This window comes from Bombyx mandarina, chromosome 22, assembly GCF_030267445.1.
Source record: "Bombyx mandarina strain Sakado chromosome 22, ASM3026744v2".
NCBI lineage: Eukaryota > Metazoa > Arthropoda > Insecta > Lepidoptera > Bombycidae > Bombyx > Bombyx mandarina.
In genome coordinates, this window is record NC_143228.1 from 10,475,420 (window position 1) to 10,488,298 (window position 12,879).

General features: G+C 35.5%; 1 protein-coding gene across 6 annotated transcripts in view; it reads left to right on the forward strand.

The window, feature by feature from the left end:
• The window catches only part of dnc (phosphodiesterase dunce), a 438,509-nt gene that overhangs the window by 420,875 nt on the left and 4,755 nt on the right, over positions 1-12,879 (forward strand). For all 6 annotated transcript variants that reach the window (XM_089737124.1, XM_089737125.1, XM_089737126.1 and 3 more), the window contains one exon: positions 8,622-8,715. In XM_089737124.1, the coding sequence (XP_089593250.1) occupies positions 8,622-8,715 (94 nt within the window). The remainder of the gene's footprint in view (positions 1-8,621; positions 8,716-12,879) is intronic.

Below are 12,879 nucleotides of genomic sequence, written 5' to 3' on the forward strand. Positions count from 1 at the left end.
TGTTTTCAAATAATTTTACTAAAAGTAATAATAGTCTTATTAAATATAGATAGCAATTTAATGACGATGAACAGAATAAGAAGGAACGTTTATTTCAAACTGTATTTGAAATACGAGTTATTTTTCGACAAAGCTACTCTCATTACAATCTAGATGTTCCTACTTATTATGATCATAGGTAAAAAAATGTAAAATAAAATAACTTGAAGTGAAGCAGTAATGCGTTTCGGTTTGAAGGGTGGGGCAGCCGTTGTAACTATACTGAGATCTTAGAACTTATATCTCAAGGTGGGTGGCGCATTTAAGTTGTAGATGTCCATGGGCTCCAGTAACTACTTAACACCAGGTGGGCTGTGAGCTTGTCCACCCATCTAAGCAATAAAAAAAAACTTAAGTGAGAAAATTTAGATGTATTCTCCTTCTTATGGCTATAAACTCGTCCAAAATCCCTCAGTGCCTAAAGACAAAGGTGTACAACCAATGTGTGTTGCCAGTGATGACTTACGGTTCCGAGACGTGGTGCTTCACAAGGGATCTTTTCAGGAAGCTTAGTGTCGCGCAGCGAGCTATGGAGAGGGCTATGCTTGGTATTTCTCTACGAGATCGAATCAGCAATGAGGAGATCCGTAGAAGAACTAATGTTGCTGACATAGCCCGTAGGATTAGCAAGCTGAAGTGGCTGTGGGCTGGCCACATAGCGCGAAGATCGGACGGCCGATGGGGCAGAAAGACCCTCGAGTGGAGACCACGTACTGGCAAAAGCAGTGTGGGACGTCACCTACCAGATGGACCGACGACCTGGTGAAAATTGCTGGGTCACGTTGGATGCAGGTGGCAACGGACCGGCCGCACTGGACATCAGTTGGAGAGGCCTATGTTCAGCAGTGGACAGCAGACAGGCTGAGATGATGATGATGATGATGATGATGGCTATAAACAGGACATTCGGTATTCTCGTATAGAGTGATGTCGTTTTTCATAATCGACACGCTGGTACCATTATTTCCACGTTTCACGAATAGCTTCCACATTGAAGGAATGACGTCGTGTAATTACAATGAAAACCGCAAAATGTATGCGTAATTACTAGGTAGTAAGACGTATTGTGAGTTAGCCATATCCTTTATGCACAATCATCCTCAAAGCGGGGGGGAGGTGAGGAGTTAATGATACAAATGAGACTTCGTATTTTAGGCCACATTCACGTTTCTATATCTATCGGCACCGATAACCACTTCACACCAGATGACATGAGAACCACTTTACATCAGACCATGACGCCGAAGTTGGTTTAATTCGTCCAACAGTTTCGCGTCATATAGTATATGTCTTTCACGTTTCAATATAAAAAAGCATTTTCAGCTTCAAGTTTTAAAGTGATTAGCAACGACACACATTTGTGTTTGTTTGTTTAAGATCGGGTCACACATACCCGATCCTGTGGACCGAATGGTAAACAGTCGACGTTGCCCTAAACATGTCATTACGGATCCACCTGATCCATTAACGGTGCTTTTAGGTACCTCAAGCACCGGTCACCGTCCTCGCCGAACCCATCGCTTGCGAAGAAGGGCTCGACGAGTAAATTAACTCATGCGAGACACAGCCCACTGAATTTCCCGTCGGATCTTCACAGTGGGTCACGTTTCTGATCCGGTGGTAGATTCTGCGAAGCACTGCCCTTACTAGGGCCAGTGTTATACGTGAAGGAGAGGCTGAAATAGCCTCTCAAGGCTATCAGTATAGGTAGGAAGAACAAAAAAATCGGGTCACAGAATGCGTATGTGACTGCCGACGTCTAACCGTGAAGGGCAGACCCTCGACTCTGACGCAAGTTGTTCTATTCTGTTTATCTCCGAAAACAGAATTGTATACAACCTGATAAAACAGATTACGAGACGTCGACAACGTTCAATTAAAAACAACGTAATATATTTTCAGTCTGTCTTCAATTTATTATTATACACAACAATTTTGTTGCATAACCATCGAAAAGGCGGGTTAATGTAATAGCTTAATCCTAGTGCTGTAAAACTATCTTATCTTTGCATGTAACGAGAACACGTAGGTAATCCATTATAATTACTAGTTTAACGATATTTTTTTAAACTCAAAAAAACATACGCTGAACACGTATTAACTAATACAATATTAAATTACAAATGCTAAATGTGTTAAAAATAGCGATAATCAATAAGGAAGTTTTTTTTTTATAAGTGGCCAGTGATATTTTAGCGATATTTTTTATTTACTCTGTGTACGGGTGAAGGTACCGGGCCAGTGTTCCACCCGTACGCCGCCTTGGTCACGTAGGCAGAGGGGACTTCGGCTTCGCCCGCCTTACGGGATATCTTGATCTTCGAAATAATCCTTTGTTCAATCTAAACTGAATCATCTTAAACTGGCTCGTCCTGTCTCTAATGTTTCGTTTGAAATAAACCACACACGGTTATCATTTCTGACATTATACTTCTATAATATGAAAATTATTTAAAACGAATTAATTGAACAAAGAGCAAAAAAAGTTTCGAAAATACATGCTACTTACGTCAAATTTAAATATAGTAGGTACTCAATCTTCAATTAGAGTTATTTATATTTAAATATATAGAGGTAAAATTAAATTTCAGAAAATTAGTAATTGTATTTGATTTTTTCTATGAAACCGTTATCGTGCGTTCTCATCTCAAAACCAGATTTATATAAATAATATTTTTTATAGATATAATAATAATTTTATAGATATATAATAATCTTAGTTTACATTTAAATTAACTTAACATATTACGAAAGTTTGGACAAAAGGTGTTCTACAACGAATACACTCATCACAAAAATAGAAATTCCTTTTTCATTGACATTTCATTACCAACAAAATCAACATTATGCTAACCGCAAATTTACAAAAACTATTTGAGTTTTTACTGTACTATGAATTGAGGGTTTTTTATTTAATAAACGTCACAAAAAACAACGTTTTTACACGTATTTTACGGAACGTGTCGATCTTGTTAACAAAAAAAAAAACCTACATTTTCTATTTACAGTATTCGTTTTCCATTTGTATTTCCTTGAAACGGTACAGTTTAAGATGTTGGCTTCCATCCCGCTTGAAAGCATATCGAATATAATATACATATATAAGATTTTTTTCAAGATTCCACTTCGATTTCGTTGTTGCTGTCGGATGTTTGTTGATCTTGATTTATTGACGTATGTTTTGAGAAAGTATTTCGATCTCATTCAAATCGTATGATCAGATGTACTCTCTCTCATTCACAGAACGTGTTTTTCTTTTACAAAGGCTAATTGATCATTTGTTAGCGAGCTCTGTGATCTGATTCCGAAGCGTTCGGACCGGTGATTTGGTTGAATCAATAAATTCGCCGTTATCTGTTCCCGATGATTACCGCACTCGAGGTAACAAGGTTGAGGTCGATTTATAATTCATTCTGACTAGCTAACTGCCTATACGATGACCTGGATACAGCGTGACGTCTTTCCCGACCTCCGCAACACCAGCCTCTCCACTGAAGGTTGACATGGATTTTTCGAAACAATAGAACATGTTAAACAAAGGTTGCATTGTAAAATTGTGTTACGTAATAATGAAAATATGCTTTTTTTTTAAATTTTATGTAGTTTAATCGGAAATCTTTATGAGCAAAAAAAGGCAAAAAGAAAAGATAAATAATTAATTGCTTGTACTCGAACTATAGTATTCTGTAATTACGTTAAAAAACAGCAAATTATGTTTCACCATTATTTTGTGCGGGTAACCTTCTTACCGCACCTCTTCCGTTTTTATGTTATACAAACAAAAATGATTTTTGATCGATTTAACCTTAATTAAAAACGTAAACATGGCCGACATAACTATGAATGTTATTACAGTATGTACGCAACATTATTTTTCCGAAATCGTTTGACGAGCACGGAATCTGTATTCGACTGAAACTTGCTATTAGAAGCTCGTTACGTTCACACGATTCAATTTAACTGAAAGAAATCATGAATTATGAACAATCAAAAACATGTTTTGTCCGACACCGCGTGCTTTTTAAGCTATTGCATAGCTTTTATCGCGGGCCTTGCGCGCGGCAACCGAATCATGAAATTCCGTAACGAAAAAAACCTTACACCCCTTACTCCGCCTACCATGTAGCTCGCGTTCAACACATTCACACGTTGCGCTTGTGTAGTGTTTGTGAATAAGCGCGTGGCGTGACGTCACACTGCATGCCCATCATGAAAAGTCTGCCCACCTCTCTCTCGTGCGGTCTAGCTTATGAGTGTGAAGGGGACAGTTAAGGTTTTGCTTTTATAGAGCGTGGTCTTGTTTTATTATTGTTTTAATTATCATTAAATTATCATTGTCTAATTATAATTGCATAAGTTGATAAAAAATGCTATGCAATAGCTTTAGCGCGGCAGTTCCCGAGTGCCACACGTTTTTATTTTTATGCGAAATTTACGTATCAATAAAACGATGTGCTTTATCGATTATTACGATGTCATTGCGAAAATCGTGTTCTTTGTACAAGTCGATAATATTATCATATGCACAAATAAAATAGATTCTACAGATATGTGTAATTAATCAAAGTGGTATTATATTTTGGAAATTTTGTTAATTGTTAATACAATTTTGCAGAAATCGTCGAAGCAATATTATAATTTAAATACAAAACAGATTTATATACCCTTCGACATATTTAAACAAAATGGAATGGTTTTCATCGCATCACAATAAAATGGTGTAGCGCATCACTTGAAAAAAGCTTAAACTAATTCTGTAAATGTTCTGAAGTGTACGAATAGTGTTTTATAGGAATAATAACGGTTCAAGATGGCCGGTAAATACGTATACCACATCTAAAGTAATAAAAAGTTGATAGGACATGACAGGCCCTTGACCAAACGATTTTTTTAATCAAAGCTAAAATTTATAATTGTTAAAACGAATTCTGCTTCAGAATATAGGTAAATCCAAAAAAAATTTTTTTGTTTAAACGTATCTTAATTATAATGTAGGTCATGGCTGCCTCCAATCGTGAAAACAGCTGAATATATTACTCGCTAGTGAAACTGTTTGGTTAGCAAGCATGCTCTTGTGTATCTTATCGTTTATCGCGATGTAATCAAACTCTTGGTTTATAATTAAATCACAAGTGGCTACAAACCGATTAAAACTCTCTTTGTCCTATTGATCAATCTATTTTAAGTTATCATTTTCACTTATCTCGAGGATTTGACCGTTCGAGTTTTCTTACGTACGACTTCGCTTTAGAATAATAGACAAAACATTATTCCTATCAAACTCTCGAGATATGTATGTATATGTATAATACTTGTTGTCATTGATAAGTGCTTGCGTGCAAAAACACGTATGTACTCTTGTACTATTGGTTTTTTTTTAATTTCCTAATTAAAAAGAAATTGTGACTTTTTCTATTTTTTTTTTAATTTCTTACCAAACAATCCACGTTCCTATTTTGATTTGTAATTAAGTTTGGTCTCAGTTCGGATGTTGATAGTAACATACATTTATATATATTTATAAACAGTGTATATAAATAACATTTATCAATTATTCCTAACAGGGTAAATATGTCGAAAACTAGAGAAAGATGCTGAACCATGAGAAGCCAAATACTAATAAGCTATACAATTTTTTTATACATTTGAGTCGTCATCAAATCAATATAACCTTTGAAATACATGTTGCATAACAAAAGCATACGTAAAACTTGTATTAGATCTCCAACACGGTAACCATTCAAGGTAAAATTTATAAATATTTACTGACTACAACTTTTCCGGCTTATGTCCGTGACGTCACAACAGAACGTTAGCGATTTCAGGCTTTATTCCATAGGCTGGTTCCTTATCGCTTGTCACCACACCCACATCACAGTTGACGTCATTAGAAGATGCGTTTCTCTCTTTATACTCAACCGCTTATAGTTTAATTGAATATTTATAATTACAATTACTAATTATGTAGTGACGTATAGTATTGAATAATGTCAATTTGTTATAAGACAACATTTTATATAGGTAAATAAAAATGAATCATACAGTCGCAATGGTTCATCCCATGAAAACATTTTCAGTTATGTGCGGATTAAACAGCCCACTGACCTAATGGCACGTTCTACTTTAAGAATAAATGGCCAATATTTTAAAAATATTACGTTATTCGATAAACATTGTAAGCGTTAATTAACAGACATTCAGTTCTTGTTCGTTTTTTTTTTATAGTACGTATTTTAGATAACTTTCAGTTCCATTGTAATTATAATTTTGTTAAAATGCAATTACGACTATGAACATTTTCTAATATTTTCATTTATTAAAAATAAGCAGTGAAGCGGTTAATTGGTTTTACTAGTGGTAGGCCGTCTTGTGAGCCCGCACGGATAGGTACCAACCACCACCCTGCCTATATCTGCCGGGAAGCAGTAATGCGGTTAGGTCGTTGTACTGTAAAACTGAGACTTAGAACTCATGTCTTAAGGTCAGGGGCAACATTAACGTTTTTGATGTCTGTCTAACACCGGTTACCACTTAACACTAGGATGACCGTGAGTTCGCAGCAAAAAAGCCTATAAACAAACAAATAGGACTTATAAATATACTACCAATTTATGTGATCGAAAATTCAATTGAACCGGATTAACGGATTTCTTGCTCTTCAAATCGGAACGCAAAGCTGCTTACCAACAGAAGTAGGCAGGACGGCAGCATATGCATGAAGATAACTCTGATAAAATATTATGTCAACATATTCCGTTGAATAACTTTAAAGATAACAGAACAGTAAATAGATGAACTTTCGTGAAAACGGATAAAAGGAGACGTTACAGATTATATCAACAGATCGAAGATAAAAAAGACACGATTCATGGTACATAATGATATGGTAAGCAACGGCGCCAGCGATATGAGAATTCTATAACCAAAATGTTATTGTTCGCGCTTTCAAAGAAACGCGTGCGTCAAAGTCTTCCAATCAATAGATGCTTCTTCATCTATATTAATATTGAAATGTTTGGTTATAGGTTACTAGATCACGCGAAAGTGGCTGAACCAATTTCGAGCAAAATTTTGTTGATAGCCTGGATTAGCACTTAGGATACGTTGATCGCATATATCTGCTATAATGAATTAGTACAGTGTGTTAGTTGTTTCGTGATTTTAGGTATCAACAGCCCCACAGATGGACTAGAGTCATCAGATTATCACACAAGAAATTCCTTATTAAAGGAAAATGCAGCATTTTTCAATTTCCGTGTAATATAAATTTAACATGGGTAAAGAAACCACGGGGCACGTTTAGTAATTAGATTAATTAGGAGAATTTATTATAAAACTAATTAATAATTTATGTATTCAGTTCTGCAGAAAAAACAAAAACTGACTGCTTTGGAAGATTTGTTCATAAATAGAACATTTAGATATTTTCGTTCAAACTTGCGAATTTATGTATCGTGTATGTACTAAGTACATACGAGTATATAGTCGGTACAAAGGCAAAAGTTAATTTTGTTTTCATTAATTGTCATTTACATTTATTGCGATAATGTTTATCAAGAATACCAGCTATAACCAAACTAAGCGAAAAAACACAACCACAAGTATATTTTTGTTTAAAAGTAGATAAGTAAGTAAAAGGCAATTTTAAATTGACGTAGAAATGAGAAGTGGCGTAAGATCATGTGAAAACCTAATAAGAACTATGTACTCAATAATTGAATATAAATATTTGTTCAAATGCTAAAAGTTACATCACACCACATGGCTAACAAATTTTAATCGAGTATTCGGTCCCTATTCCACAGACATTATCTTGTTACCAAGAGGGATTCGTGTCTGTTTTTTTGTACTTAATCGAATAATTATCACATTAATAGCCCATAATCTATTGTGTTACCATTCATACAAACACATTTTTACATCACTGATGTTCGTTTATCAGAAAACGATCAATAACCATATTAATTTCACAACCTTGGTGATACGATTTCATTGTCGTAAGAGTCTAGAGAACTTAACAGCGGCAGACGTTTTGACCGGATAAAAGCGATAAAATCAGGATACTGTAAATTGAAGCTCGCTCTATCAGCAGTCAGTCGTAACCCGCCGAAACCGAATAAGAAATTCAAGAAGTGTCCGCGCTCTGTGACTGGTCATAATTATAAAGAAAATATAAATAGAATATCAAAATTTTCCTTCGGGATACGCAGAAACTAGCATCCTGAATGGATTCAGATCACATGGAAAACGCGATACTGGGAAAGCGATATTTTTGTAGTTTACAAGACTATGACGACACAGGCAGCCGCTATACTAATCGAAGCGCGCTGAAGCGCACGGCTCAGTGTTGCGATAGCGCTCGTAGATAGCGGACGTTTTTGTGCACATTAAACTAAATTACAATAAATCGGAAGATTATCTCTGCGATTTCAGTTTTTAATTTATTTATTAATTTCTTAATATTATTTCGTTGTGAAATGCGCGTGTGCGCCGAGGGACAAAGCTTTCGTTCGGGACCGGCCCGTTGGTTGCGGATTCGCGCGGCGACATTGACGAATTCAATCGAAATGTTGCATTTCCAGTTCAAGAGGATGCTGAACAAGGAGCTGAGCCACTTCTCAGAGTCCAGCAAGTCCGGCAATCAGATCTCCGAGTATATCTGCTCCACATTTTTGGGTAAGAAAAACTGTTTTTTAATTTAGTTACATTATGTTCATTAGCTTTTTAATCTATATTATAACTTTTTTTTTATTACTTTGGTGGGCGGGCGAGCTCACGGCCCACCTGATGTTAAGTGGTTACCGGAACCCATAGAGATCTATAACGGCTGCCCTCCCTTCAAACTGAAACGCATTACTGCTTCTCGGCAGAAACAAGCAGGGTAGTGGTACCTACCCGTGCGGACTCCCAAGAGGTCCTACCACCAGTAATTACGCAAATTATAATTTTGCGGGTTTGACTTTTACTACACGATGTTATTCCTTCACCGTGAAAATCAATCGTGAAAATTTGTGAAGTACGTGTTTCATTAGAAAAATTGGTCGGGATTCGAACGTGCATCGCTAGATACCTATGAATGCACCGGACGTGCATTGATTTTCATTAAAAGTGCTGATCGAATAATAACTAAGCAGGAGCTTAACAACGAAACTTCGGCAGCCTAAGAGAGCTTCATCGTTAAGTCTCATCATAGTCGGCTACTCTTGGCACAGCAGTCGTGGCCATATGGAATCATTGTTTATTAAGCCCTTGATTCTCCATAGTTCGCGAACTGAGGCTTGGCTTAATAATTAGGTACTTTCCTTTTGTAAATTAATTTGCCGACAACATTAACAAATAAAGAAAAGACGTGGTAAATTAAATATATGTACATACAAACCAACCTTTTTTTTTTAAAGACCGTAAACAAAAATCGTAATTTCAAAGTAAAGCATTTCAACGACCCTTCTTATTATATATAAAAGCACGGCGAGGCGAAAAAAATAAATTACCAAATCAAACGTACAAACGTTGAAAGTTACAAATGAGGATGATGGATGTTAAGAAGGAAATTTAGGCTTTTTTTTTTATTTCCCTAGATTTTTAGTGCCGAGCCCATGAGCTCACTCATTGTTACGTTTTTACTGAAGACATCACAACGTCAATGTTGCTAAACGCCTTCAGACATGAGTTCGAAGTCTCCATTCCAATGTGGATCGACTTTCTTACCCTTCAAATCAGAACACATGACTGCTTCGCGCTACATACCCCGGTCACCGTCCTCGCCGAACCCGTCGCTTGCGACGAAGGACTCGGCGAGCGAATTAACCCATAGGCACAGCTCACTGAGTTTCTCGCCGGATCTTCTCAGTGGGTCGCGTTTCCGATCCGGTGGTAGATTCTGCGAAGCACTGCTCTTGCTAGGGTCAGCGTTAGCAACACTCCGGTTTGAGCCCCGTGAGCTCACCTACACACGTTAGGGCGAAGCTGAAATAGCCTCCCAAGGCTATCAGCATAGGTAAAAAAAAGTGACATATCAACAGAATGGTGTTACCTAGCCGTGCGGGCTCACAATACCACCTACCACCAATAATAACCGTGCATTTTCATAAATTAAGCGTTCGTATGAATCCGTGACCTTTTTATTTTGACGTCAGCATGTTGTTACGACCCTCGCCTGCCCCGCGCCAAGGGGATGACAGCGCCCCCATTCGTTTACTTTTATTAATTAACAAACATTCGTACTGCAAACTAATCGATAGAGCTCTAAACATGACTCCGCTAAACGCTTATGTTAATGTTACCGTTATATTTGAGTCCATAACATTGCACTTATTTCCGTAGCGCGTATTATGCCTTCCGGCTTGAAACGTGCGCCTGCATGACACCGTCTAATTGAGACATCGACCACATCAGCCTCAAGGGCTCACTAAATACCATAAGCGCTGCCTACAAATAAGATATGTGATACACTTAATTTGCCTTGTAATGTGCTTAGTATTTAAGACTCTTCCTAAAACGTGATCGAAATATAATGATGGCACGCTTTTGAAACGTTTATAAATTGAAAACCCGAAACGATCGTCCCAAACAAATAAAATAGCAATTAAAATATAGATTAGGTTAATCGCTTTGACACTTTTCATTGAAACTGAATTTGGCTAGCTTTCTAGCGTGTGTTAATTATTTACGTAATAGGAGATAAAACCAATTTTCAGTTTTCCCATTACTAAAAATATGTTTTTTTTTGCACCGAAAGTATCCTTATGGGCTAGTAAAACACCGAATCATATTCTGTCGATCTAACTGTATACACTTCTTTTACCATAGAATGAAATGCCTTCAGATCCTTTCGAATTATTATTTTTATTGCATTAGATGAGCAAATAATCTCACGGTCCACGTTGAAATATCGTTGCAAATACTACTTCACAGCAGAAATACATGAGATTGCAATCCGAACCACTCCAAACAACAGTGGTATTACTTAAATAAAGTAATGTTTTTATTTTAAAATCGATATCTCACATTGTAATCGAACCTATCAATCAACAAGAAAGCAATTGATATTTAGATTTGTATGCGTGAAAATTTAAGCCCAAATATATAAATTATGTAAGTGAAATGAATTCAAATATTTTAATTTAAAACATGATATATTTTTTATTAAATTAAATTTGATCTATACTAATATTATAAAGAGGAAAGATTTGTTTGTTTGTTTGTTTCGAATAGGCTCCGAAACTACTGGACCGATTTGAAAAATTCTTTTTCCATTAGAAGCCGACATTGTCCCTGATGAACATAGGCTACTTTTTTTTTTATTTTTATTTTTTTGGTTTCATGTGTGTTTTATTGTTTCCGAAGCGAAGCGAGGGCGGGTCGCTTGTTTTAAATATACTTCTTAGGCGATTCCCCGATATATTTTTTGTCGTAAAGATGCTCTCAGTTTTTGTGACGGTTATGATGATTACGACCGAAGTATCTTTTTGTATTAAAACACAAAGGTATAATGATAATAAATGTCATTTCACTCGTTTATGATATAATATGAAATCTCAAGAGATATTTAAAACCGGTAATAAGTGCTGTTCAATTTTATAAAAATTGTCTTTATATACTTGTGTGTTCAATAAATTAATGAATGAACGGTTAATCATTCGATGAAACAGCTGGATCCCGCTTTCAATCCGGAAGGCATAACTACTTTGCGTCGGATATCGGCAGTTATACATAATCTATGTAATTGCTTCAATGGCCATCAGTTAACGAGCCTATTGAGAGAGTAATTAATTGATGGAACAATATTACAATAGATTAGTGTTTTTTCTATATAATACCCCTCTTTTACCTGCAAATAAATAAGTAATTAAGATATTTTTAATTTAAAATCAATAATATGTTTTGATTATTTATTCCAAAAAAATGATTTTAAATATTATTAAGTATTATAGTATATATTTTATATTAGGAATTTTGTCGCTTAGTGTCTATTCCCTTCTTATGTATCCTATCACATATTACAAACAAAAGTACATAATAATTATGTACATAATAAAATATTTTAGCGTCGTAATTTGTTAATATTAAAAATTAATAATTTCACAAGTAAACAAAATACATTTTAAATGGCCACACGAAGAATTGTGCATAATATTTACTAACAGGATTAATTGTATGTAAAGTGGACGCTTAGTAGGTTACATTTACGCCACACTCGTATCAAACTGATTACCACGTGAATCTTAATACTATAATGCAGAAGGATTAGAACAATATTATATGTATACTGCGCCGTTTCACAACAGTACCTACATACATATTTCATTTCCAAAATTATAATAATACTAGCCGTACTCGCCCGCTTCGCTGCGCATTTAAAATTAACATTATTATTTATTGTCATTAATATTAGGGAGTCCAACACTCATATAAATATTAGCCTATCCACTAAGTACATGTATTTTCTACATGAATACCAAGTTTCAAGTCAATCGGATGCATGGTTCAGTAGTTATAACGGAACATCCGTAAAAACCACTGTAGATTTATATAATATATTAGTACAGATTCGTTGAAAAGTTCACGGGCGTGAAGTTTCCTTATTAAAATTTTATAATAGTTACGAATTTAATTAAAAACAAAAGTCTCGGTTTATCATCATTACATGATCGATTACATTTATCTATCTATAGGTACATACCCTGACCTAGAATCGTATCAACAAATTATGAACGCTTTACAACAATATTTCGCCCACTTTCGTTTTTGACATCAATACCTAATGACACGGTTTTGTAACGCAACAAATATGAAACTAATATTTACCATACGCTTAGATCGTATAATAAAAACGAAAAA